Here is a 26,963-nt window from a genome sequence, read left to right on the forward strand (position 1 = left end):
TATATATATATTAATACAAGAGAAATATATTGAAATCCAACAAAACACAGATTCTCAGCTTCACTTGATATGAGATGAGGAAGATTCCAGAAAAAATGATGAGGAGAGTATAAGCATGAGGGGGAAAGGGGGGGGTGGGGGTGAAAGGAGAAGAATGAGGCGAAACGATAACTCGGTGTAAGAATGAGGAGAAAAAGAAATCCCAGTTTAAGGGTGAGGAGACGAGGGGCAGTATAAGGATGATAAGAAACGAAATATAAGGATGAGGAGAAAAGTAGGCTCAGTTTAAGGATGAGATGAGGAGAAGGGTATAAAGATAAGGAAAAACGATGACGTAGTATAAGGATGAGGAGAAAGAGAGGTCCATCATAAGGATGAGGAGAGAAAAGCCCAAAGATAAGGCTTAAAAGACCCAGTATAAGGGGGAAGAGCCAAAAAAAAAAAAAAAAAAAATGAGATAGCATAAAAGATAAAGAAGAATACCAGACCCAGAACCAATACAAGGCGATGAACAGAGCCAATAAAAGGATAAGGAGAAGATAAGGGCCCGGTATAAGGACACGGAGAGGACGGCGTAGGAGGCTGGTCGTGTCACCTACTAATATTGCTAATTCTGATAGCAGGATGGGCGAGCCTGGTGCGGCCCGCCCGATTTTAGGGGCGGCCCGGGTTTTTTCGTCGATTTTATGATCATTCTTGTTATTATTAGTAGTAGTATTGGTGTTATTAGTATTATTACTGTTGGTGTTTTTATTCTTACTGTTATTATTATTGCTATTATTATTATTGTTGTTACGGTTATTAAGGTTGTTATTGTTGTTATTATTATTGCTATTACTTAATTGTTATTATTATTTTGTTATTGATGGTATTGTTATTATTGATATTAGTGTTGTTATTGCTGGTATTGTTGTTGTTATTATTCATTATTTTTATAATTTGAAGAAAGGGTTAAAAATCATTGGAAGAGTGAAAATAAAAGGGAGAAAGGGTGAAAAAGTAAAGGAGAGTGATGAGAGAGGAAGAGGAAGAGAGAGGAAGACACACACAGAGAGAGAGAGAGAGAGAGAGAGAGAGAGGGGGGGGGAGGAAGGGAGAGAGAAACCTAGAGAGAGAGAGAGAGAGAGAAAGGAAGAGAGAGAGAGAAAGGAAGAGAGAGAGAGAGAGAGAGAGAGAGAGAGAGAGAGAGAGAGAGAGAGAGAGAGAGAGAGAGAGAGAGAGAGAGAGAGAGAGGGGGGGGGGGGGGGAGGGAGAGGGAGAGGGAGAAAGGGAGAGAGAAACCTAGAGAGAGAGAGAGAGAGAGAGAAAGGAAGAGAGAGAGAGAAAGGAAGAGAGAGAGAGAAAGGAAAAGAGAGAGAGAAAGGAAGAGAGAGAGAGAGAGAGAGAGAGAGAGAGAGAGAGAGAGAGAGAGAGAGAGAGAGAGAGAGAGAGAGAGAGAGAGAGAGAGAGAGAAAGGGAGAGAGAAACCTAGAGAGAGAGAGAGAGAGAGAGAGAAAGGAAGAGAGAAACCTAGAGAGAGAGAGAGAGAGAGGGGGGGGGAGGGAGGGAGAGAGAAACCTAGAGAGAGAGAGAGAGAGAGAAAGGAAGAGAGAGAGAGAAAGGAAGAGAGAGAGAGAGAGAGAGAGAGAGAGAGAGAGAGAGAGAGAGAGAGAGAGAGAGAGAGAGAGAGAGAGAGAGGGGGGGGGGGAGGAAGGGAGAGGGAGAGGGAGAAAGGGAGAGAGAAACCTAGAGAGAGAGAGAGAGAGAGAGAAAGGAAGAGAGAGAGAGAAAGGAAAAGAGAGAGAGAAAGGAAGAGAGAGAGAGAGAGAGAGAGAGAGAGAGAGAGAGAGAGAGAGAGAGAGAGAGAGAGAGAGAGAGAGAGAGAAAGGGAGAGAGAAACCTAGAGAGAGAGAGAGAGAGAGAGAGAAAGGAAGAGAGAAACCTAGAGAGAGAGAGAGAGAAAGGAAGAGAGAAACCTAGAGAGAGAGAGAGAGAAAGGAAGAGAGAAACCTAGAGAGAGAGAGAGAGAGAAACCTAGAGAGAGAGAGAGAGAGAGAGAGAGAGAGAGAGAGAGAGAGAGAGAGAGAGAGAGAGAGAGAAAGGAAGAGAGAAACCGAGAGAGAAAAAGAGGGAGAAAGGGAGAGAGAAACCCAGAGAGAGGCCCCAAAAAGATTTTAAAAAAAAAGGGGCCCCCAAAATAAGCCCAAACCCAGACACCAAAGGGGCCCAAAAGGGAACCGAGTTAAGCCACGTGTGTCAGGACTTCCTCTAAGCACCGCTACATTATTACCTCACCCCTTTAGTAAGCCTAGTTTCGCTGAAAATTCCTCCCTCACCCATCTATGTTATCCTTCTTTTCCCCCCTTTTCCCCATTCTCCCACGTTACCCTTTTTCTTTTCTCTCTCTCTCTCCTCTCTCTCTCTCTCTCTCTCTCTCTCTCTCTCTCTCTCTCTCTTCTCTCTCTCTTTTCCTCTCTCTCTCTCTCTCCTGCCTTTGTCCTGTTGATGTTCCGGCGTCACGAGGCCAGCAGTCGCCCGCCGTCCCTAATTCACAATGAAATAACTATGCCATAAAGATCAAATCCCCAATAAACATTGAGGAATAGTCCTCCTACTCTTTTTTTGTGCGTCTGCGGCTCTATCCCTCCTCCCCCCCCCATCTCCTCCTACCCTTTCTCCTTCTCCTCCTTCTCTACTCCTACTCTCCTTTCCCCTCCCCTCCCTCACCTTTCCACCTCTTCCTCCTTCTCCTTTTCCTCCTTCTCCTCCACTCCTCCCCCTTTCTCCTTTTTTCCCCCCCCTTCTTCCCCTCCTCCTCCTCCTCCTCCCCCTCCCCCTCCCCCCCCCCCCCTCTCCTTATCCTCCTCCCCCCCCTCCTCCCCCCCTCCTCCTCCTTATCATCCTCCTCCTCCCCCTCCCCCTCCCCTATTCTCTTTTCTGTTTTCTTGCCTCTGCTTTCTCTCCCCTTTTGCTCTTTCCGTAGTTATGCACGCTTATTTCGTATTTTAATTCACTCTTTCTTTTATTTATCCATTTAAGGGCTATCAATACGGGAAGTTCCTTCCCTTTTATTTTCTTTTCCTCTCATCCTACTTCCCTTTGTCCTATCCCATCTCTTACTCTCCACATCACCCCTATCCTCCCCTTTTCTTTTCCCACATCCTCCTTTCTTTTATCTTCACCCTTTTCCCCTCCTCCTCCCCACCTCCTCCCCTCCTCCCCCTCCTCCTCACCCTCCTCCTCCTCCCCTCCCCCCTCCCCAACCCCCCCTTTCTTTCCCCCTCCCCCCCACCCTCAATCAAAACCAACTCCCTCCCCAACCCTTCCTTCCCTCCCCTTTTCCCCCTCCCCCCCTCCCCTCCCCACCTCCCTTTCCCCCCTTCCCTCCTCCCCCTTTCTCCCAACCCCTCATCCCCCCCCTTTTCCCACCCCAACCCCCCCCCCACCTCCCCCTCCAACTCCACCCCTCTCCCCACTCCCCATCCCCCCCCCCCCTCCTCCTCCTCCCCCCTCCTCCTCCTCCTCCCCCCTCCTCCCCTCCCCTCCCCACCCTCCCCCTCCCCCCCCCTCCACCCCCCTCCCCCAACCCCCCCACCCCCCCTCTCCCCTTTTTTCCCTCCCCCCCCCTCCTCCTTTCTTTCCCCCTCCTCCCTTTCCCCAAAAATTTTTTCCCCCTCCCCCCCTCCCCCCCCCACCCTCCCCCCCACCCCCACCCCTTCCCCCCTCCACCCCACCCCCCCCCCCCCCCCCCAACCCCACCCACCCCCTTTCCCCCCCCCCCCCCCCTTCCCCTTTCCACCTCTTTTTTCCCTTCCCCCCCCTCCCCACCCCCTCCCCCCCCCCCCCCCCCCCCCACCCCCCCCCCCCCCTCCCCCCCTCCTCCCTCCTCCTCCTCCTTCTCCTTTCTTCCTTCCTCTCACCCTGCCTTCCCCCCCCTTCGAAAGACCCTGTATTACTTTATTTAAAAAGAAAAAACATTTATGAAAAACCCCGGGTTTCAAATCAGTGTCCATCCCGAAACAAAATATTTTTTTTAGCTTCTCTAAAATTTTGCTGTCGTGTCCCGTATTCGTTGTTATTTTTGTTGTTGTTGTTGTTGATTTTGTTTTTGTTTTTGTTGTGGTTGTGTTGGTCTTTGAGGTTTATGACGTAGGTAAGGTGTCTAGAGGTAATCGACCCGTCTCCTCTCTCCCTACCTCTTTCTCCTTTTCCCTCCCTACCTCTTTTTCCTTCTCCCTCCCACTTCCCTTTCCCCCTATTCTTGCACCCTTTTCTACATCCCAATTGTCCTTCGTGCCTCTTTAGTCTTCTTTCTCTCTTCTCTCACTTTCCTTCTTTTCTGTATGCTTCTTTCTGACATCCGTCTGACTCCTTTCTCCTTCGTCCTCATGTTTCCTCTTCCCTCCTTGTTCTCCCTCTTCCTCTCTCCCCCTCCCTCTTCTTCCTTCCTTTCCCCCCCTCCCTCTTCTTCCTTCCTTTCCCCCCTCCCCCTTCTTCCTTCCTTCCCCCCCCCCCCCCCTCACATCATCACCATCACCCTTTCCCGCGTGTTATGGGCCCCGAGCCTCCGAGTGATGACCGTTCAGCCGTGTGGTGATTTCGTCTCGCGTTGAGGAGGTCATGCTGTCATTTCGTGATGACCTCTTCCGCCCTAATGACCTTGACGTTAGCCCAACATCACGGGTCATGAGCGTCAGTTTTGCGAACCAGGTCACGTGATGTCGCTGTGATGATGATGAAACCTTTTTTGTCCGTTTTTGACTTACGTGTGTGTAGAAGGAGACGGACATTTATGGTGCACTATACAGTATGGTAATTTAGACCTTGGGTTAGGGAAGGGATATCGGAAGAGGGAAAATATGATAAAGAGGAGCAGTAGGGAAAATCGTGAAAATGGGGTTTTAGGAGGAGGAAGAGAGGGCGATGGGATGATGCAATACTTGGGGAGCGAAGGGGAGAGGATTAGATGAAGAAAGGAGGGAAGAGAGGGAGAAGAGAAGAAAGAGGAGGAGAGAAAGGGAATAAGCGAAGAAGGGGAGAGGGGGGAGAGGGTTTCACCTCTGGCTGCCTCCATCTTCGTCTTTATTGATTCCAGGAGCGAGATCTGTCTCGAAATTTATCGGAATGTTCTCGAAGTGGGCGTAGGAACTGGGTTAGTCAAGGCAGAGGAAGAGGAGGAAGAGGCGAAAAGGGGAGGAGGAGAAGGAAAAGGAGTAGTAAGGGGAAGAAGAGAAGGAGGAGAGAAGGGGGAAGGGGGGGGGGGAGGAAAGGGGTAATAAGGGAAAGAAGAGAGAAGGGAGAGGAAGAGGGAGGGGGAGAATAAGAAAGAGCGAAGAGCGGCGAAGGGGAAAGAGAATGGGGGGAGAGGAGAGGGGTAGAAGGGGAGGGGGAGGGGGGAGGGGAGGGGGAAGGGGAAGTAAGGGGAAAATGGAGAAGGGGGGGGAGCAAGAAAAAGCGAAAAGCGGAGGAGGAAAAGGAAGAGAGGAATAAAGGAAAAGAGAATGTGGAAAAGACCTAAAGCACTAAGAAACGGGCGAAAAAAAAGAAAGGAAAAAGAGAGACAAACAAACCCCCCCCCAAAAAAAAAAAAAAAGACGAAGTGGAAATATGATGAAACAGATAACATATCAAACATATTAAGACAAATTACAAAGAACCCAATATGACAATAAAATTTTTTTTTTTATTGTTTTCTTATTCTAAGAAGCCCAACGCGAAAATGAGGCCAAAGAGTGAAGTCTAATGCGGAGAGCGAGGTCTTTCGAGGAATAGGTGGGAAGTTGTGCCAAGGCGAAGCTGGGAGGGCGGGGAGGGGAAGGTTAGTCGTTTGTTATATTATAATACCGCCCTTTAGTTGGCCTTGCCGTCATATGATATCTATCCTGACTGTAAGCTTATCGATGCACGTATGTGCGGGGGGTTGCGCGAACCGTCCAGTTTGTAGAAGAGTTCGGCATTACCGCACTCAAATTGTGAGACCACCCCTGCCCCCCCGCCTGCGGAATATGTCGTTCCTTTCCAATGCTTTTGTTGAGGAGGAGGTGGTCGCGAACCTAGAACGTATACCCAATTCGGTGGGAGTTGAGAGAGCTCGACTCTTTCCTGTTGCTTGCCGAGACCCCGAGGGGGCCGCGTATGGTCAGTGCGGGGGTACTTGCGTGTTGGGTGTGCATTACCTGGTAACAGGACTAAGTGTTTAATATAATCGAACCGTGTGATGTGGAGGTATTGAGTGGGGTTCCGCTGTTTGATTTTATGTGCTTTTTCGGAGGTATTTTCACGCATTTCAGTTTTCTTCTTACAACGTTCCATTTGTCGGTGGGGCCTTGGTGAGCAGCTAGACCAGGGGGTTTTTAAAGTTTGCTGTTGTCGCGCCGGGGAAATCAGTGATAGGCGGGGGGGGTTTTTGGGATGCGCTGGTGGAGTACATGCGTTGTCGGGTGAGGATATTGTTGCCTTCTAATTCTTTGGCTCTATAATGGGTATTCGATATGTTTTATAACGCGTCGCACATTTTTGGTTTTTATGCTCTCTTCCCACGTTTATTCTTTTGGAACTTTATCCCCTGTGCTTTTTAATTATACTTTTCTTTATTTGTATAGTGAGGCGAGCTGTCTTTTCTTTTCTCTCTTTTGTATTTCTTTTATATCCGTTACTTTATTATGAGTAAATACTTCTTTAGTTTAGTCTTACGTATTTTTTGTTTCTATAATTGATTTTGTCTAGTATAGCTCGTTATTTTTTTTTCTTAACTTTTTTAATCTATACAACCTCCTTTTATTTTATCCATTCCTTTGTCAATGTTTTAGCATCTCTCAGCTCTTCTAGTCTTTCCTATTTTTTTATAGTTTTGATTTTTAGCTCTTATCTTTATCTTTTTTTTATTATCCTCTCACGTTGTTTTTAATTTCACTGATCCTAATTCTTTCCTTTGCAATGTTTATTTTGCGGATTTGTAAAATCTGGTTTTTTTTCTTATGAGGTGTGCCTCGTAACTTCTTGTACTCGTATTCACTTGTAATTTATGTCCATCACTTCTCTTTTTCCCTTTCGTTGCGATTTCTATGTATTTTAAACTGTTTCTTAAGGTCTTTCAGACACATGATTCCAGAACGCCCGCAGTGGAACGTCCCCTAAACGTTTTTGGTTTGGCCAACGGAAGACGGAAAGGGTCAAGTGCGGAGCCCGCGAGAGCGCCACTCTTGCACAAGAGGGTGACTGTAGGAGGGGAGTCGCGTCGGCCCTTCAGCCTCGCCCTGGAGGGGGAGGGGGGAAGGGGCCTGGGAGCAGGATACTTATTTGATCTTGTAGCTGTCTCTACGCACCTCCTTGTATTTTTTTTTTTATTTTTTGTTTCATCTAATATATTACAATTTATTTTCATTCACCATTTCTTCTTTATAAGTTCTTACACCCTTAAATCCCTCTACAACAACCCCCCAACACTTATACCATTTTGCTCAACCGGTTCCCCCCCTCCCTCGTCTTTTAGCCGACTTCTTCCACCCCCCCCTTCTCCTTATTATATGATCCCCCCCCCCCCCCCCCCCCCCTCTACATTGTGTCGTTATGTATTTTCCTAGCCCTTGGTCTGTAAACTTGTTTGGAATTAGGCCAGTGTTGCAGGGTGAGGCTCTTAGGATTATGGGCGGTCGGGGAGACGTGGCCTGAGCAGCTCATATTGAACCGTTTCAGACAGAGGCACGTAGTGTATGAGTTTCTGACTAGACCTTGTTATAGAGCGACGAAGGGGGGCCGTTACGCTTATCTATGTGCGGCCATCGCTTTAGGAACGGTCGACAGCATCTACTTTGTGGTAAGAAGGAGGAGTGTGGGTCTGTTTGCATTCGTCTCTTGGCTCCATGTGGCGCCGGGGTGAGCTTATCATTCTTTGGGATTGAGCCGTGAGTGGTTTGGACAAGGGGGCATCTGCGCTCATATAATACTCAGCCAGCCGGGATCCCCCGCCGCCCCGGATTAGGAACACTACTCCGATACATTTTTACGAGCAGCCGGTAAGCGGCAGCAAGTTAAGTCGTGGGAGTCAATACAAGGTGCATCCGCAAATCGGTTTTCACGCCTAGGTACAAAGTTACCTTGTTCCCCCTGACGCACAGACTTTGCCACATCAGGGGGACGCTGGTCGTGTCGGCCCTTGCGAGCACTCTCTGCTGGTCCGCTCTGGGTTTTTGAGCGGTGCATAGTGTTATAGCAGTAGCTAGGGATCGGGCTGTTGGTGGCAGGATTAGTTTCTGATTATAAGACTTAGTCTGTACTATAGTTTAGTTGCGTCCTGTAGAGGTTGATTTAGACGTTTTAAGCCTCCGATCTGAGGATTACTTTATCAAACTTCTTTCACTTGGTGCTTATACGCTTGTTCGTTTCGGTTTGTGCCGGAGATCGACGCGATAGGTTGTCCCGAGGAGACGATAGTGTGCGGTCCGTCATGACACGCCCCCCTCCCCCGCCCACCCCCCCCCCCGCCCCCAGCGGTCTTCTCTAATTTTTCGATATGGAGTCGATTGATTGCTTGTATTTTTTTTGTTTGGCTTCTCTCCTTTTATTTTTCTCTTCATTCTATACTAATTTATGGTCAACCACTATATGTTATCTTCACCAGTCCATTCTACGCAGAATACCACCTCCCCCCTCCCCCCCCCCCCCCCCCCCCCCTAGATAGCTCTCTACACTTCTTCCCCATCCCTTATTTTCCTCCCCCCCTACATATTTCTTCCCCGCCTTCCCTTCAATCTCCTTTCTATTTCCGCCTTGTCAGTTGCATTCTCTTTTCTCATAGATTCTGCCCCTTGCCCCTGTTTTTTTCCGTACGGCGGTCATCTGTTTTGCACTTTTGTATTATTATGATTTACACTATCCCTCTGTAGGCCCCCTTCCCTTACCCTTTGACATCATCGATCTTCTTCAGCCTCCTTCCTATATGCATGAATTTGGAGGGTTCGTCGACCCGCTCGTCGCCCCCCTGCGCTGACGGAAGGCGTGGTCCTTCGCGCCGTTCGCAACGGTGGACGGTTTATCGACGATGTAGTGTTTATGAACGATTGCCGATGGAATAACTTGGATACTGACGTGAGAGGATGAAGTTTCGATGGAAAGATTGCTGCGGTGGAGGGTAGTTGTGGCTGGGTAGGGAAAAAGTCATCGGTGACTCCGGTATAGTAGTTTTTGACCCAGCCATCCTGGGCTGCGACCTGATTTATTCGTCTTTTTTTGTATTCTGTAGGTTTGCCTCAGGAGACTGTTTTTAGGCGGGCAAATTGGTGTGTTCACTCTTTTCTCCTCCCCCCCACTCGCAAGTTGCCTGTGTATTTCCTGTGTTTAGTTGCCTAAGGCATTCACCCCAAGCGTTTGTGGAGACAGGTTGCTGGAGAGGTTTGGTCTAGAAAAGTTTTTTAAGAGTGGGTCGGTATTTTCAGTGGAGGCGTTTACTCGCCCCGCCGTGTGCGTGCCCGCCCGTTTGGTATTGGCCATCATTGTCGGCTGAGGCGGCGTATCCTCCAGGAGCTCGATAAATACCTGCGTGGCTAACCCACCCCCCTACCCGCCCCCCTTATCCCATTACTTCGCAAATCCTAACCTTCGTAGATTCATACATTTTCTTCATTTGTATTTTGTTGTTGTTTTCCTTCGGCATCCATTGTGTACGTTCTCGGTGATCACTATGGTCAACAGACGTTCCCCCATCTCTATACGTGGAGGGGGGGGGAGGCATCGTGGCCGTCTTAGTGTCGGCTCGGTCGCCATTTCCGCAGCACGGTATTTGTGAGCCACTGTAAGGCCGTTGTGTCTATGACATAGTGTATATAGACCGCAAGCTTTGGAGGCGTCATGACGGTTAGGCGGGCGAGCCTCCTAGCCGGAGCTGCGTCCCCAGTGCGTTCGAGTCGGCGTGCGTGCGTTCCCTGGCGCGCCGGGCCTGTGGAGGGGGGTAGCTGGTGCCACCGAGATTCCAACAATACACGGTTAGGGCGGGAGTGGCCAGGGTGAAGTCGGGCCGGGAACACAAGGGGGGCAATTTGGTCCTGAGATGGTGTCGCGACGAGAGATGCACGGAGTAGATAGAAGGAGGGGGGACTGCGTCAGGGAGGAACCGTCAAGGCGAAAGTCTTATTTTTGGCTCCATTCGTTAACATTTTCGATTTCCTTTGACTTGGCTTAATGTTGTTGTTTAGTATATCTCCTCTTTGTATATTCTTTTTATTTAATCTTTGTTCTTCTTATGTATGATTGCCTCCGTCTATATATTTTTTTCTTCCTTGTTATGATTCCAGACTTGCCATTATTGTTTTTTAGTTAATCTTCAACGTTTATTGTGCTGTCCTCTGCTTCACCTATGCTATACTCCTAGCATTTGCTCATGGACCTGGGTAGGCCAACGGGTTTTGGCACGGGAGGGGTCTCCGTTTCTCGGGCACGACATTTCCGTGCTTTCGTCTGTCGATTTTTTCTCCTGTTCATTTCTTGTATTTTCTTTCCCTTTTTACTCTCCTTAATAATTAATAATACATAACACTACAACAACATTAACCAACAAAATAAAACTAAAAACATCTATCATCATCAAACACCATCCAAACTATCCCAAACAAAAACACCCACTTACCAATAAACAAATAATAATAACCCACTCCCAACCCCCAACTAACCCAAATCCATTCCACAACACCCATAACAACCTAACTAAAATCCAAACTACCTTAAAAAATAAAAATACAAACATAACAAAACACACCATACCACTAACCAAATCAATATTATCACTAAACAAAAAAAAACAAACATACCCCAACAACTACAACCCCTCCAAATACACACAACACAAACAATCTACAAATTAAAAAAAAAACACCAAACTACCATATATTTAACAACCACATCACCATCTTTCATCTTTAATCTATTCTTCTCTCCTTCTATCTCACCCACCTAACCCCCCCCACCATACTACCCAATAACACCCCCCCCACCCAACCCACACCCCACACAACCCCACCCCCCACACCACACCCTATATAACTATACATCCCAATACTTACACCTCAACACTCCTCAAACACACTCCACACCCCCCCCCCCCAACAACCAACCAACACACCCAACACCACCCCCCACACAACCCACACACTCACTCACACACACACACACCACACACACACACAACACACACACACACACACACACACACACACACACACCCACCACACCCACACCACACCACACAACACACACACACACTACACAACCCACACCCCTCACCCTCACACATCCCACAACCACCCTACACACCCACCCACTCATACCCACCCCCAACAAACACATAACAACAAACACATCACCACTTTTCTTCATTAGTCTCTCTCCTCTACCACTACCACTCCTTCACACCTTCCTTCTACCTTCCTCCCTCTTCTCTCCTCCTCTACCCCCTCACCCCCTCCTCCCCCTCCTCATATTCTCTTCCTCTCCTCTCCTTCCTCATCCTCCTTCTCCTTCCTCTCCTTCTCCTCCTCCTCCTTCTCTTCCTTTGCTCCCTCACTCCTCCTCTGCTCCTCCTCCTTCTCACTTCCAGTCTCCTCCTCCCTCCCTTCATCCTCCTCCTCTTCTCTTCCATTCTCCTCCTACCTCCTCCTCCTCTCTTGCTTTCCTCATCTCTTTCTCTGACTCTCTCCTCCTCTCTCCCCCTCCTTCTCTTCCTCTCCCTCCTCCTTCTCTTCCTCTTCCTCTTCCTCTTCCTCCTCCTCCTTCTTCTCCTCCTTCTCTACCTCCTTCTCTTCCCTCCCGCTCTCTTCTCCTTCTCTTCCTCTTCTCCTCCTCTCTTCCATCCTCCTCCTCCTCCTCCTCTCTTCCATCCTCCTCCTCCTCCTCCTTCTTTCTTCCATCCTCCTCCTCCTCCTCCTTCTTTCTTCCATCCTCTTCCTCCTCCTTTTTTCCATCCTCTTCCTCCTTCTCCTTTCTTCCATCCTCTTCCTCCTCCTCCTTCTCTTCCATCCTCTTCCTCCTCCTCTTTTCTACCATCCTCTCCCTCCTCCTCTTTTCTTCCATCCTCCTCCTCCTCCTCCTTCTCTTCAATCCTCATCCTCCTTCTCTTCCATCCTCCTCCTCCTCCTCCTCCTCGTTTTTTTCCTTCCCATACGCCTTCCATACTGTGCCCTTCCTTCGTCAAGATGTTTGTGTTTTCTCCTACTTCCTTCGTTATTTATCTGTTTGCTTCCCCTTTGGGTGTTGTCGCCTCTTCGTGTTTACTTTCCTCTCCCTCTTTGAGATCCTGTTGGTTTATGGCATTCCTTGTCAACGAGACGTGTGTTTGTTTGCTTGTTTGCTTGAGGTGTTTCCGATTTCCTTTTTTTTCTGGTTTTCTTGAGGAGTGTGTTTTTACTTTGACTGTCTTGTCTGTCTGTCTCTGTTTGTCGTTCTGTTTGTCTGATTGTATATTTTTGTCTACCTGTCAGTCTGGGTTTCTCTGTTTCTATCTATTTCTCTCTTTCTTTCTCTCTTTTTCTCTTTCTCTCTTTCTTTCTCTTTTCTCTCTCTTTTCTCTCTCTTTCCATTTCTCTTTCTCTTTTCTCTCTTTCTCTTTCTCTTTCTCTTTCTTTCTCTCTTTCTATCTTTCTCTCTCTCTCTCTCTCTCTCTCTCTCTCTCTCTCTCTCTCTCTCTCTCTCTCTCTCTCTCTCTCTCTCTCTCTCTCTCTCTCTCTCTCTCTCCTCTCCTTTTTTTTTATCTCCTCTCTCTTCTGTACCCTATTCGTCTCCCGCTCTCTTCCTCCTCCTCCACCTCCTCTTCTACCTCATCCACCTCTTCCTCATCCTACATATCTTTCTCCTCCTCCCCCTCCCTCCCTCGCTCTCTCCCTGCCTAGATCTATCCACCTCCTTCCTCCCTCCTACCCACCTCCTTCCTCCCTCCTACCCATCTCCTTCCTCCCTCCTACCCACCTCCTTCCTCCCTCCTCCCTCCTACCCACCTCCTTCCTCCCTCCTACCCACCTCCTTCCTTCCTCCCTCCTACCCACCTCCTTCCTCCCTCCTACCCACCTCCTTCCTCCCTCCTACCCACCTCCTTCCTCCCTCCCTCCTACCCACCTCCTTCCTTCCTCCTATTTATGGCAAGAGCAATCGCCGAATGCACGAGAAGGAAGCTGTTTTTCGGGACTTCTTGTGTGTGAATGACGTCACTGTCAAGCGCGTGACGTCATGGGCACTGTAGTCTGGAGGTAAGGACGATGTGCTCTCCCCTGGCTCTCCTCTGCACCTGGCACTGGTACTGATTCGAATTATCTTCGCATTAGGGTTGTTTTCTCGGGGCACTGTAATTTGTTATAATGCGCGATGACCAAAAAAATGGGATATGATAAATGAATAGATAGATAAAAAAAAAAAAAAAAATATGGTATTGATGTTGTTGTTGTGATTGTTGTATTTAGTAATGTTAGTATTATCACTAATCATTTTTTTTTTAGTATTATTGGTTTATCATTATTCTTAGTAGTAGTAGTATCATCATCATTATTATTATTATTATTATTATTATTATTATTATTATTATTACCATTATTTCTGTTATTATTACTATTATTAGAATAATTATAAATATCATTCTTACTATTATTATTATCATTATTATCTGATCAGACATATACTTACCTTGCTTGAGTCACAATATCTTTTGATTAAATATTTACTACATGAGATGTTTTCATCAATAACTCTTTTTCCACTTTCGTTCTTATTTTCTTTATTTATTTGTTTCCTGTTCTTATTTCTTCCTCTTCTTTTCTTCTTTCTCTTTCGTTAATTTTCGCATCTTCTTCTTACCGGTCTTCGCCGTTCCTTCTCTTCCCCTACTCTCTCGCTCTCTCTCTCTCTCTCTCTCGCTCTCTCTCTCTCTCTCTCTCTTGCTCTCTCTCTCTCTTGCTCTCACTCTCTCTTGCTCTCTCTCTCTCTCTCTCTCTCTCTCTCTCTCTCTCTCTCTCTCTCTCTCTCTCTCTCTCTCTCTCTCTCGCTCGCTCGCTCGCTCGCTCTCCCCCTCCCTCTCCCTCTCCCTCTCCCCCTCCCTCTCCCTCTCCCTCTCCCCCTCCCTCTCCCTCTCCCTCTCCCCCTCCCTCTCCCTCTCCCTCTCCCTCTCCCTCTCCCTCCCTTTCTCTCTCTCTCTCTCTCTCTCTCTCTCTCTCTCTCTCTCTCTCTCTCTCTCTCTCTCTCTCCCTCCCTCCCTCCCTCTCCCTCTCCCTCTCCCTCTCCCTCTCTCCCTCTCCCTCTCCCTCTCCCTCTCCCTCTCCCTCTCCCTCTCCCTCTCCCTCTCCCTCTCCCTCTCCCTCTCCCTCTCCCTCTCCCTCTCTCCCTCTCCCTCCCCCTCCCCCTCCCCCTCCCTCCCTCCCTCCCTCCATCTCTTTAGTTCTCGTCTATTTCCATTTACCCCCTCCTTCCTCTCCCTTTCTCTTTATCCTCTTGTATCACTTTTTCTGACCTCTTTCTCTCACCTTTCCTCCCTTCCCTTTCCTTCGTCTCCCCCCCCCCCCCCCCACCTTTTGGTGAGGTTCCAGCTCTGGGCGGGCAGGCGTCCAAGGTAACCGCGCTGCCTCTCCCTCTCGTCTCTTCTCTCTCTCCTTATCCCATTTTCTTCCTCTTTTCCCTGATTCCCCTTTCTTCCAGTCTGTCCGCATGCCCTTTCTTCCTTTCTCTTCCCATTTTCCGGGTTGTTTTTTTTTGTGTGTGTCTCTTCTCATTCTCTCTCTTTCTATTTCTCTCTCTTTCTATTTCTCTATCTTTCTATTTCTCTCTCATTCTCTTTCTCTCTCATTCTCTCTCTCTCTCTCTCTCTCTCTCTCTCTCTCTCTCTCTCTCTCTCTCTCTCTCTCTCTCTCTCTCTCTCTCTCTCTCTCTCTCTCTCTCTTTCCTTATTCCCTTTTCTTCTTCTTCTTCCTTTCTTCTCCCATACTGCTGTTTCCTTTTTATTTTTCTTTCTTCTGCTTCTCTTATTTTCATCCTCCATTCTTCTTCTACCTTTACGCCCTTCCTCTGCCCCCTCCCTCTCCCTCCCTTCCTCTGCCCCCTCCCTCTCCCTCCCTTCTTCTGCCCCCTCCCTCTCCCTCCCTTCCTCTGCCCCCTCCCTCTCCCTCCCTCCCTCTGCCCTTTTCCTGTCTCTCCCTCTCCCTCTCCCTCTCCCTCTCCCTCTCCCTCTCCCTCTCCTCCCCCCCCCCCCTCTCTCTCTCTCTTTCTCTCTCTCTCTCTCTCTCTCTCTCTCTCTCTCTCTCTCTCTCTCTCTCTCTCTCTCTCTCTCTCTCTCTCTCTTTTTCTCTTTTGTCCTGTTACGAGTGTGAAAATTAATCAGGCGGACAAACTGATCTGTTAGACATTTGAGGATGTTTGAAAGTGTTTACTTGTTTACTCGGTGAGTGGGGAGAGCAGACGGGAAAAGGGGAGATGAGGGAGCTGAGAGGACAAAGAGGGAGCAAAGGGGCATGAGGGGAGTAGAATGGAGGAGTGAGGGGAGTGACAGTCTTAGAGATTACATCAACTATTCAACAGCAGAATGTTCCGAGAGCGTCGGTTTGCTTCGCCGAGGTGGCGATGCAACGAGGCAGCATACGAGGCGATGTTGCAGCATGATTTTCTGGCGAAGCTTAAGAGGGGGAAGGAGGGGAGTGTGCAATTCGGTGTTTCATTCAAGCGAAGAGATTTGCCTGCAATGTCTTGTTGTTGTTGTTTTCTTTCTTTCCTTTTCGTTCTTTCTTTTTCTTTTCTGTTTTTCTTTGAGTTTTAGGAAGGGGAGCAAAGGCGAAGTTATTGTTATTATTGTTATTTCAAATCTGCATTTCGTTATATGATCTTTCATACTTATCTCCCATCGATGCCTCGGCGTTCCGGCCTCTCACGCGATCCAGTCCCGATACTGATAAGGCCGGGGACAAATATCGACTCCGGGCCGCGCCACCTCCGGCGATCGTGAGGGCCGGCGTGGCGTGGCATTAGCCGGCGGGGAAGGATTGAAGTCCGCAGGCACTTCATCTTGCCCTTTCACACGCTCCCCGATGTCACTGACCCCCCCCTCTCCTCCCTCTCGCCCCCAGAAAGGCACCAAGAACTCCCTGGAGACGGGTCGAACCTTCGCCACCATCTTCGCCGACATGGACTTCCGACAGAGGCTGCTGGAGGCGACCACGGAGGAGGACTTCAAGAGGCTGATCATCAAGCACTCGCAGGAGCTGGCTGAGGAGCAGCAGATCAGCAACGACAAGCGCATCGAGATGAACCACGAGAAGTCGGATGATTTCGAATACGTAAGTTCCGTGAGCGCTTCTTTGTTTTTGTTTTTTTTATAGTTTTCTCTATGTATCACATTTGTGTCCTATCGTAGACGTCAGAAATAACAGTAATAGACGTGGCAATAGCAGTAGCCAATAACACATGACATAAATCAAATAAACAATATCCGCCTGACATGCCACGAACGGAAGACGCCGCCCACTGCATCCAGGGGATAGCATCTCCAGCCGCGGACGCCGATACAGGGCTTTATGGGCCAGAAACTGTGAGTCAGACGCTGATCTGCTAGGGTCTGCCCGCGTGCGTTTTGGTGAATGAGGACTTTTAAGAAATTGGGGAAAAAAGCCAAGGCGACCCCCCTGATTGTGAGTAATGGCCGGCCGCCCTTCCCCGACGCCCTCGCACTGCCTGGCCCCATGACGTAACCGCCCGCGCAACACGATGGTGCCTTGACGTCCTTGACCTGTGTTGCGCGGCGTCGTAATGTCTTCAGACAGCGGCGCGGGGAACTATGACCTTTCCGGTCGCCTGCGAGCCATTTAGCCTCGTGCAACGCCACGCTAATAAACCCTGATTTGCGGCGTCCCACCCACGCGGCTGCCGGCGACACTGCACGCCGTGTGGCCCGCGACCAGCCTGTCGCAGAGCCCATACACCGGAGCCGTACCACCTAACCCCCGCCCCCCTCCTCCTCCCACAGCAAAAGCGCTGCTCGTTCGCCCGCGGTCTCCGAGAGGACCTTGAGCGACGGTTGCCGCACTACCTCTCCGACTACAAGGACGGCGTCGTGGGACACAAGACGGTGCAGAAGGTCGTCTCGACCACCTTCTTCCTCTACTTCGCCTGCATCCTCCCCGCCATCGCCTTCGGTGTACTCAACGATCACAACACCCACGGGAAAATAGGTAAGACGTGGGAAAGGGGGAGGGCATGGGGAGGGGGCCGAAGGGAGGAAGAGAACCAGGGTTAGCAAAGTGGGTATAAGTTGGTAAGGGGTAACGGGGAGCAAGGGAAAGGGTGAGAGGGAAGGGTTTGAGGGATAGAGGGTAGAGGAAGTGTTGAAGGAGAGAAGGTGGAGGTAGGATGTAAAAAGAGAAGAAGGGAAGTGTGTAAAACGAAGGTGAAGGGAGGAAAGGGTATATAAGAAAGATAGCAGCATAAATGTAATGTTAAATCAATGAACTTTCAGACCATTCGAACACAGCCATGTTATATACCAGCGTCAACTTCATACAGCAATATATGTGAGTTTGATTTCTTGCGTCGACCATAAATTCCCAACTTTTTCCATTCCTTTTCAGACGTTAAAAAGGTCATCATAGGTCAGGTCATCGGTGGGTTATTCTGGGGTCTCTTCTCGGGTCAGCCTCTCCTGGTGCAGCTGACCACGGCGCCGCTAGCCATCTATATAAAGAGTAAGTAACTCGTAAATGATCTCTAAAATGGGTAAGTTTAGCCAACTCCGCTGCCGACACAGACCCAAAGGGGTCTTGCATCATAAACCAGGTGAAATCTGATTCAATTACGAGAATTTTGCCCTTGTACATAGTAAAGTTCTCGACTAAATGGATTCAGAACTATGGACCCACACTTTCCTCTTGTTTACTCATATAAACGCTTCTGTGAACACGTCGTCCACACTGTAGTCTGCAATTATCCACACACTAGTAGGATACATACGTTGTTCACATTCATATCAACACACATTACTATAGACAAAAACACAATCGCCTCTGTCTCTCTCTCTATCTATCTATCTATCTTTATCTATCTATCTTTATCTATCTTTATCTATCTATCTATTTATTATCCATCTGTATCTATATCTATATATATCTATATTTCCCTCTATCTGCCTGTATTAATCTCTCTCTCTCTCTCTCTCTCTCTCTCTCTCTCTCTCTCTCTCTCTCTCTCTCTCTCTCTCTCTCTCTCTCTCTCTCTCTCTCACACTATCTATCTATCTATCTATCTATATATATATCTATATATCTATCTCTTTCTCCCTCTCTCTCTATCTCTCTCTCGCTCTATCTCTCTCTCTCTCTATCTCTATCTCTATCTCTATCTCTATCTCTATCTCTATCTCTATCTCTATCTCTCTCTCTCTCTCTCTCTCTCTCTCTCTCTCTCTCTCTCTCTCTCTCTCCCTCTCCCTCTCCCTCTCCCTCTCCCTCTCCCTCTCCCTCTCTCTCTCTCTCTCTCTCTCTCTCTCTCTCTCTCTCTCTCTCTCTCTCTCTCTCTCTCTCTCTCTCTCCCTCTCTCCCTCTCTCCCTCTCTCTCTCTCTCTCTCTCTCTCTCTCTCTCTCTCTCTCTCTCTCTCTCTCTCTCTCTCTCTCTCTCTCTCTCTCTCTCTCTCTCTCTCTCTCTCTCTCTTTCACTCTCTCACTCTCTCTCTCTCACTGGAGAGAACAGGTTACGCTAATGAGGCTACGCATAGGCTATCAGTACACTATACATTATGTACAGAATGCAACTTTACACAACTGGTCTCATATCACCACTGCAAAATGTGCAAGGCACTCAAGTCGCATAATCTTACACGTTACTTACTTTGTTGCTCGAAAACTGCATCCTGTCGATCAAACAGCACTGTCCAGAGACCAGCACTTATTGATTACATCAATTATATTATAGACAGTGTTTTATCTTCGATATGATTAGTTTTTTTTTTTTTTTTTTTTTTAACCAACTAACTAGATGATATGTGAATAATGTAAGCACAATGGCACAACCCTCCAGGCATGTATAACCAATGTTTGATTGACAGCCCTCAGCAAAAATAGAAAGAAACATCCAGTCTGGATAGGTGCTATAGCATCTTATCCTGGCCTTTTGTAGGGCATGCACATTATTCTCTTTTTTTTTTTTTTTTTAATCAATTTTTTTTTCTCTCTCTTATCTATCTATCTATTTATATATTTATTTATTTATGAATATGTATATTTATATATCTATATATTCATAAATGTACATATTTATGAATGTACATATTCATAAATGTACAAATTTATAAATATGTATATATGTATACGTATGTACATGTATAACATGTGTATATATAATATATATAATATTTAGTGTATATTTATTATAATAATATATATTATTCATATATATGTGTATATATAAATATATATACATACACACGTGTGTGTGTGTGTGTGTGTGTGTGTGTGTGTGTGTGTGTGTGTGTGTGTGTGTGTGTGTGTGTGTGTGTGTGTGTGTGTGTGTATGTATATGTATATGTATATGTGTATATATATATATGTGTATATGTGTATATGTGTATATGTGTATACGTGTATACGTGTATACGTGTATACGTGTATAAGTGTATAAGTGTATACGTGTATACGTGTATACGTGTATACGTGTATACGTGTATACGTGTATACGTGTATACGTGTATACGTGTATACGTGTATACGTGTATACGTGTATACGTGTATACGTGTATACGTGAATACGTGTATACATGAATATGTGTATACATGTGTATGTTTATATGTATATATGTGTATACATGTGTATGTATATATGTGTATGTATATATGTATATATGTGTATACATGTGTATGTATATATTTATATATGTGTATACATATAAATATGTGTATACATGAATATGTGTATTTATATGTATACATCTATATGTATATATATATGTATAAATGTATGTGTATATATATGTATACATGTATATGTATATATGTATACATGTATGTGTATATATATGTATACATGTATGTGTATATATATGTATACATGTATGTGTCTATATATGTATATGTCTATATATGTATATATGTATACATGTATATGTATATATGTGTATAATGTATATATATTTATATGTATATATGTATATTTATATGTATATATGTATATTTATATGTATATATGTATATTTATATGTATATATGTATATACATATGTATGTATATGTATTCATATGTATACATGTACCTATATATGTATTGTTTTTGTATGTATATGCACGCACGCACGTTCACACACACACAAACAAATACATGTATGTATGTGTGTGTATTTTTTGTGCGTCTGTGGGTTATCAATGAAACTGAATTAAATAACCCCTGGAATGAAGCAGAAAAATCAACCTCTGGTTATTGGTTTTACTAGTAGCATTTCGCAAAGATCTGCCCAGACACGAGGGCTTTAAGACAAGGGGTCATAAAACAGGATTTCCCAGGGGGTTTTTTTTTTCTTTATATATCTCTTAAAAAGCCGGTGTGGCCGCTGACAGAGGTCGTTCGGCTGGGGGGAAGGGCTGTGATTTGACCGCTTGGCACTGCGGGAAAGGGCCAGGGGCCTTTCAGGGAGATGACGGCGGGTGAGCGAGGGGGGGGGGGGGGGGCAAGGTGGAAGGCACACAGGCACTCAGACTCATCTTGCGAAGTCAGTGTTCGTGGATGTCCTTGTGCGCAGTTCTCCCTCCCTGTGGTTAGGTAAAAGAATTCCTAAGTTTAGGTACATTTGTCCCCTAGAGTACATTTGTACTTATCCTGAGGTACATAGGGGTATCGAAGTATAACCACTGCGTGCGCTCCTGTGTTGGCAGAATTGTGCGTAGCAACGTCATGTCAAAAACAGGGTTAATCACATGAATACTGATACCTGGTTTTTGGTATATTGTTATGACATGTTTTACCAAAACAATGTGTGTGAATAGTGTATAGAACAGATATTTATAGATTCACGAAGGTCAATCTATCGATGATGGCAACAATGCAGAATCATCTATTAGACTGAGTATGTACCGAGTTCTTATTGATCACCATATAACCATTATTCCCTTTCCACATTTTTTGGGGATGCTTGGGAACCTGTTTCCGTGCCCGGGTACAGAGGACCAAGAGGGTTCGGGAGCCCTGCTTTAACACAAAGCTGATTTCCTCCGTAACCTCCTGACCTTTCCCCCACGCGCACTTGTCTTCCCCCGCTCTTTATCTTGCCCATGTTATCGGCCATTTCCTGACCTTATCGTTGCCCTCCGCAGTTATATACTACATCTGCGATGACTTCAAATTAGACTTCAACGCGATGTACTGCGCGGTGGGACTGTGGAACAGCCTCTTCTTGGTGATCTACTCGCTGTTCGACGTCTCCCGGCTGATGCGTTGGTCCACGCGGTCCACCGAGGAGATCTTCGCCCTCTTCATCTCCATCGCCTTCTGCAACGATGCCTTCAACGACGTCAGAAAGAGTGAGGAGCCCTGGTTGTGTTGCCTATTCGGCTGTTTATTTCGGCTGTTTATTTAGTTGGTTATTAGGCGCGGGTTTTTTATATGGGTGTTTTAGTTTTTCTTAATCCAGATATTTTTTTTCTTTTTTACGTTTTCATGTATTGCTTTATCCGGCATATTTGCACACGAATTATTATCATCATACCTTATTTGCAAGAAAGACACCAGAATCATGTAACGCAAATTAGTTTGAGACCCAAATGCCGAGCCGCCCCCTGGCAATCATTTAATCGAACCCTCCCTCTCCGCCTCCCTCCACAGACTTCAAATCCAACTACTACAGTCCGGCATGCCAAGGCGGACTCAACAGCACCGACTTGAACCAAACCTCCAGCCTAAATGCGACAGCCTACAGCGTCCTCGGAAATCACTCTGACGCCTACACGCCCACAGTATCAGGGCCTTACCATGACCCCAACGCCACCCTCACGCTGGTCGACGAAGTGTGCAAGCGTGAGAACTCCATCCTCTACCTTCTGCTCATGTTCGGCACACTGTGGCTCGGCGTCATGCTGTACAACTTCAACAAGACGTAAGTGCTTCTCTCCTCTTCGTTTTATTTCTTTTCCTCTTGTAAATGTCTCGCAGTTCGAACCCCCTTCTAAATGTCTCGCAGTTCGAATCCCCATCTAAATGTCTCGCAGTTCGAATCCCCATCTAAATGTCTCGCAGTTCGAATCCCCATCTAAATGTCTCGCAGTTCGAATCCCCATCTAAATGTCTCACAGTTCGAACCCCTTTCTATATGTCTTGCAATTCGAACCCTCTTCTCAATGTCTCGCCAAAAAAAATCACATCAAAACAAAAAAAGACAATTAATTTCCCACCTGCCATTTTATTTTTCTTCTCTTATCGCCTATTTGCTTCTCACGAGCCAACATAATTTTACACTTTATTTAATGTTACCGCCGGCCTAAACAGATCCCCATAACGTATGTCCCTGTTCTCGCCAGACCATACCTGAACGCCAACAAGAGGGAGGCTTTAGCAGACTACGCGCTCCCGGTGGCCGTCATCGTCCTCTCCTTCATCGGGTCATACATCTTCAGGGACGTCGACCGTGAGTGCTTATAAGGAGGACGAGGAGGAGGAGGTGGCGGAAGAGGGGAAGGAGAGTGAGGAGGAGAAAAAGGGGGATGAGGGAGAGGAGGAAGAGTGGGGGGATTGGGGGGGAGGAAGAGAGGGAGGGGGAAGGAGGGAGGGAGGAGGGGAGGAAGATGGGAAGCAGGGGAACAGGAGGAGGAAGGGGATGGGGGAGAAGAGCGAGGAAGAGGAAGAGGGGAATAGCTAATGGAGGGGGTACAGTGGGAGTAGGTAGGAAGTGGAGGGGTAAGGGGAGAGAAGAACAGGTAGACTATAATGAAGAGGGAGACAAGGAAGAAGACGAGGATTATCAGGAGGAATAAGATGAAGAGAAACGATGGTAGAGGGTAATGTATAGTAGTTGGAATATGTAAAGGTAAAATGGAAGGTAATGGGGAGGGGTGATAGGAGAAGAACAATAAGGAAGAAAAGAATAAAAAGGAATAGGTAATGGGAAGAAGAAGAAAAAAAGGGAAGAGTAGAAGTAGAAGTAGACGGGGAATGCTGAGGAGAAGGAGAGGGAATAGGAGGAGAAAAGGTAGGGGAGGGGAAGGGATTGAGAGAAGGAAGTAAGATTAGATGGGGAATGAGATTGAGGACGAGGAGGAGGGAATAAGGAGGAGGAGGAGAAGGAGAAGGAGAAGGAGAAGGAATAGAAGTAAGGGAAATAAGGCTGAAGAGAACCAAGAAGGGATAGAGCTATGACTTGGAACAAAACCAGGACGTGGACTACACCTTACACTAGGATTCTATCAGTACTATGTAAATACCATAACATAGACCGACATACTAGCACTTTGTAACAGCCACGCCAAACGGTTTCGATAGGAATCAACCTTACAACAGACTTTACTTTACTATTCCGCGAAGCTTGACTGACATGGACTCTATAGTATCGTCTTTAGTGTAAAGCTTCGGTAATACTTTTCAGAATAAGCAAGTGACTATATAACATTTATATATAAATATATAATTATATATATATATATATATATATATATATATATACATACATTTAAATATACATATACATATACATATACATATACATATACATATACATATACACATACATATATATCACCTGAAATGCAAATATACCAAGACACTTGACTGAACTCCATGCTTACTCGTAACTGAAGTACTTGTACCAAACCACTACTAATTTTGTATGCAATGCTTTACAATACAAGATGCTTTTCATTATTTGTTTTTCTTCTTTATTCTGAAGAAGATAGAACTTTAGTTGTTTTATGTATTTTTGGGTAAATAATTTTTTGCACATTTTTGTTATTTTCCTTTTTTGTAACTTATATTTTCTTAATGTAATCTTTCTGTAAAGTCGTCCTGCACCAGTATATGTACATAGGAAGTTCCATTACATTATTAGTAAGAGAGATAGAGAATGAGATACACATATAGAGAGTGATATGCTGATAAAGAGTTAGATAGACAGAGAGATAGACAAAAAGAAAGTGATTTAGACAGAAAGAAAGTGAGATAGACAGAATGAAAGTGAGATAGACAGAATGAAAGTGAGATAGACAGAATGAAAGTGAGATAGACAGAATGAAAGTGAGATAGACAGAATGAAAGTGAGATAGACAGAATGAAAGTGAGATAGACAGAATGAAAGTGAGATAGACAGAATGAAAGTGAGATAGACAGAATGAAAGTGAGATAGACAGAATGAAAGTGAGATAGACAGAATGAAAGTGAGATAGACAGAATGAAAGTGAGATAGACAGAATGAAAGTGAGATAGACAGAATGAAAGTGAGATAGACAGAATGAAAGTGAGATAGACAGAATGAAAGTGAGATAGACAGAATGAAAATGAGATAGACAGAATGAAAGTGAGATAGACAGAGTGATAGACAGATAAAGAGTGAGTTGGACGGATAGAGAGAGATTGAGAGTGGAAGAGAGAGGTTGAGAGTGGAAGAGAGAGGTTGAGAGTGGAAGAGAGAGGTTGAGAGTGGAAGAGAGAGATTGAGAGTGGAAGAGAGAGATTGAGAGTGGAAGAGAGAGATTGAGAGTGGAAGAGAGAGATAGAGAGTGGAAGAGAGAGATAGGATGGGAAGAGAGAGATAGAGAGTGAAAGAGAGAGATAGAGAGTGGAAGAGAGAGATAGGATGGGAAGAGAGAGATAGGATGGGAAGAGAGAGATAGGATGGGAAGAGAGAGATTGAGAGTGGAAGAGAGAGATAGAGAGTGGAAGAGAGAGATAGAGAGTGGAAGAGAGAGATAGGATGGGAAGAGAGAGATAGGATGGGAAGAGAGAGATTGAGAGTGGAAGAGAGAGATAGAGAGTGGAAGAGAGAGATAGGATGGGAAGAGAGAGATAGAGAGTGGAAGAGAGAGATAGAGAGTGGAAGAGAGAGATAGAGAGTGGAAGAGAGAGATAGGATGGGAAGAGAGAGATAGAGAGTGAAAGAGAGAGATAGAGAGTGGAAGAGAGAGATAGATAGAGAGTGAGTGAGTGAGAGAGTGATAGAGAGTGAGTGAGTGAGAGAGTGATAGAGAGTGAGTGAGTGAGAGAGAGTGATAGAGAGTGAGTGAGTGAGAGAGTGATAGAGAGTGAGTGAGTGAGAGAGTGATAGAGAGTGAGTGAGTGAGAGAGTGATAGAGAGTGAGTGAGTGAGAGAGTGATAGAGAGTGAGTGAGTGAGAGAGTGATAGAGAGTGAGTGAGTGAGAGAGTGATAGAGAGTGAGTGAGTGAGAGAGTGATAGAGAGTGAGTGAGTGAGAGAGTGATAGAGAGTGAGTGAGTGAGAGAGTGATAGAGAGTGAGTGAGTGAGAGAGTGATAGAGAGTGAGTGAGTGAGAGAGTGATAGAGAGTGAGTGAGTGAGAGAGTGATAGAGAGTGAGTGAGTGAGAGAGTGATAGAGAGTGAGTGAGTGAGAGAGTGATAGAGAGTGAGTGAGTGAGAGAGTGATAGAGAGTGAGTGAGTGAGAGAGTGATAGAGAGTGAGTGAGTGAGAGAGTGATAGAGAGTGAGTGAGTGAGAGAGTGATAGAGAGTGAGTGAGTGAGAGAGTGATAGAGAGTGAGTGAGTGAGAGAGTGATAGAGAGTGAGTGAGTGAGAGAGTGATAGAGAGTGAGTGAGTGAGAGAGTGATAGAGAGTGAGTGAGTGAGAGAGTGATAGAGAGTGAGTGAGTGAGAGAGTGATAGAGAGTGAGTGAGTGAGAGAGTGATAGAGAGTGAGTGAGTGAGAGAGTGATAGAGAGTGAGTGAGTGAGAGAGTGATAGAGAGTGAGTGAGTGAGAGAGTGATAGAGAGTGAGTGAGTGAGAGAGTGATAGAGAGTGAGTGAGTGAGAGAGTGATAGAGAGTGAGTGAGTGAGAGAGTGATAGAGAGTGAGTGAGTGAGAGAGTGATAGAGAGTGAGTGAGTGAGAGAGTGATAGAGAGTGAGTGAGTGAGAGAGTGATAGAGAGTGAGTGAGTGAGAGAGTGATAGAGAGTGTGAGTGAGTGAGAGAGTGATAGAGAGTGAGTGAGTGAGAGAGTGATAGAGAGTGAGTGAGTGAGAGAGTGATAGAGAGTGAGTGAGTGAGAGAGTGATAGAGAGTGAGTGAGTGAGAGAGTGATAGAGAGTGAGTGAGTGAGAGAGTGATAGAGAGTGAGTGAGTGAGAGAGTGATAGAGAGTGAGTGAGTGAGAGAGTGATAGAGAGTGAGTGAGTGAGAGAGTGATAGAGAGTGAGTGAGTGAGAGAGTGATAGAGAGTGAGTGAGTGAGAGAGTGATAGAGAGTGAGTGAGTGAGAGAGTGATAGAGAGTGAGAGAGTGAGAGAGTGAGAGAGTGAGAGAAATAGAGAGCGACCCCGAAATGGTGACATTCGCATGTGAATGAAGGTGATCAAACATCTTCCCTTTAGTTCCGTTTTATTTATGTTTTTTTCGTTTTGTTTTGTCCCCCAGTGTCACAAAGTCACGTGTCATTTTCTCATTTTCGTTCGTATTTTCCTTTTGTTTCAGTTAAGAATGAGAGTAAGTTCTGGCATTAGGCTTCACCCGTGGGCGCGTGGGCGTGCCGTCCAGCCCACGACGGTTTCCACGCCAGCCTCCTACACCGCTGCTGATTCCCTAGCGATTGCGTGCCCCTCGCCCACACCACGCCCCCTCCCCTGCCCCTACACCTGGCCCATCTCCGCCTCGCATGCCTCTCCCGCAGCTCACCTGAGTTGTGTGAGAGTGGGCGGGGCTCGGCGAGGGACTAGGCGGGGTGTGGGCGTGGCGTGGGCGGGGCCATGTTATGCTACGTAATGCAGACTAGACATTAACACTTCCATGAGGCGCTGAGAGGACAACATGGCCGCCCATGGAGCCTGCCGTCGCTGTCGTTGTCGTTTTT

General features: G+C 46.3%; 1 protein-coding gene across 4 annotated transcripts in view; it reads left to right on the forward strand.

Moving 5' to 3' along the window:
- The window catches only part of LOC125035474 (solute carrier family 4 member 11-like), a 501,018-nt gene that overhangs the window by 464,731 nt on the left and 9,324 nt on the right, over positions 1-26,963 (forward strand). For 3 of the 4 annotated variants that reach the window (XM_047627920.1, XM_047627916.1, XM_047627917.1), the window contains 7 exons: positions 16,062-16,271; positions 16,958-17,162; positions 17,559-17,672; positions 21,281-21,487; positions 21,789-22,059; positions 22,481-22,587; positions 26,588-26,599. In XM_047627920.1, the coding sequence (XP_047483876.1) occupies positions 16,062-16,271; positions 16,958-17,162; positions 17,559-17,672; positions 21,281-21,487; positions 21,789-22,059; positions 22,481-22,587; positions 26,588-26,599 (1,126 nt within the window). The remainder of the gene's footprint in view (positions 1-16,061; positions 16,272-16,957; positions 17,163-17,558; positions 17,673-21,280; positions 21,488-21,788; positions 22,060-22,480; positions 22,588-26,587; positions 26,600-26,963) is intronic. The other variant, XM_047627918.1, reaches the window with a different exon arrangement.

This window comes from Penaeus chinensis, chromosome 19, assembly GCF_019202785.1.
Source record: "Penaeus chinensis breed Huanghai No. 1 chromosome 19, ASM1920278v2, whole genome shotgun sequence".
Lineage (NCBI taxonomy): Eukaryota > Metazoa > Arthropoda > Malacostraca > Decapoda > Penaeidae > Penaeus > Penaeus chinensis.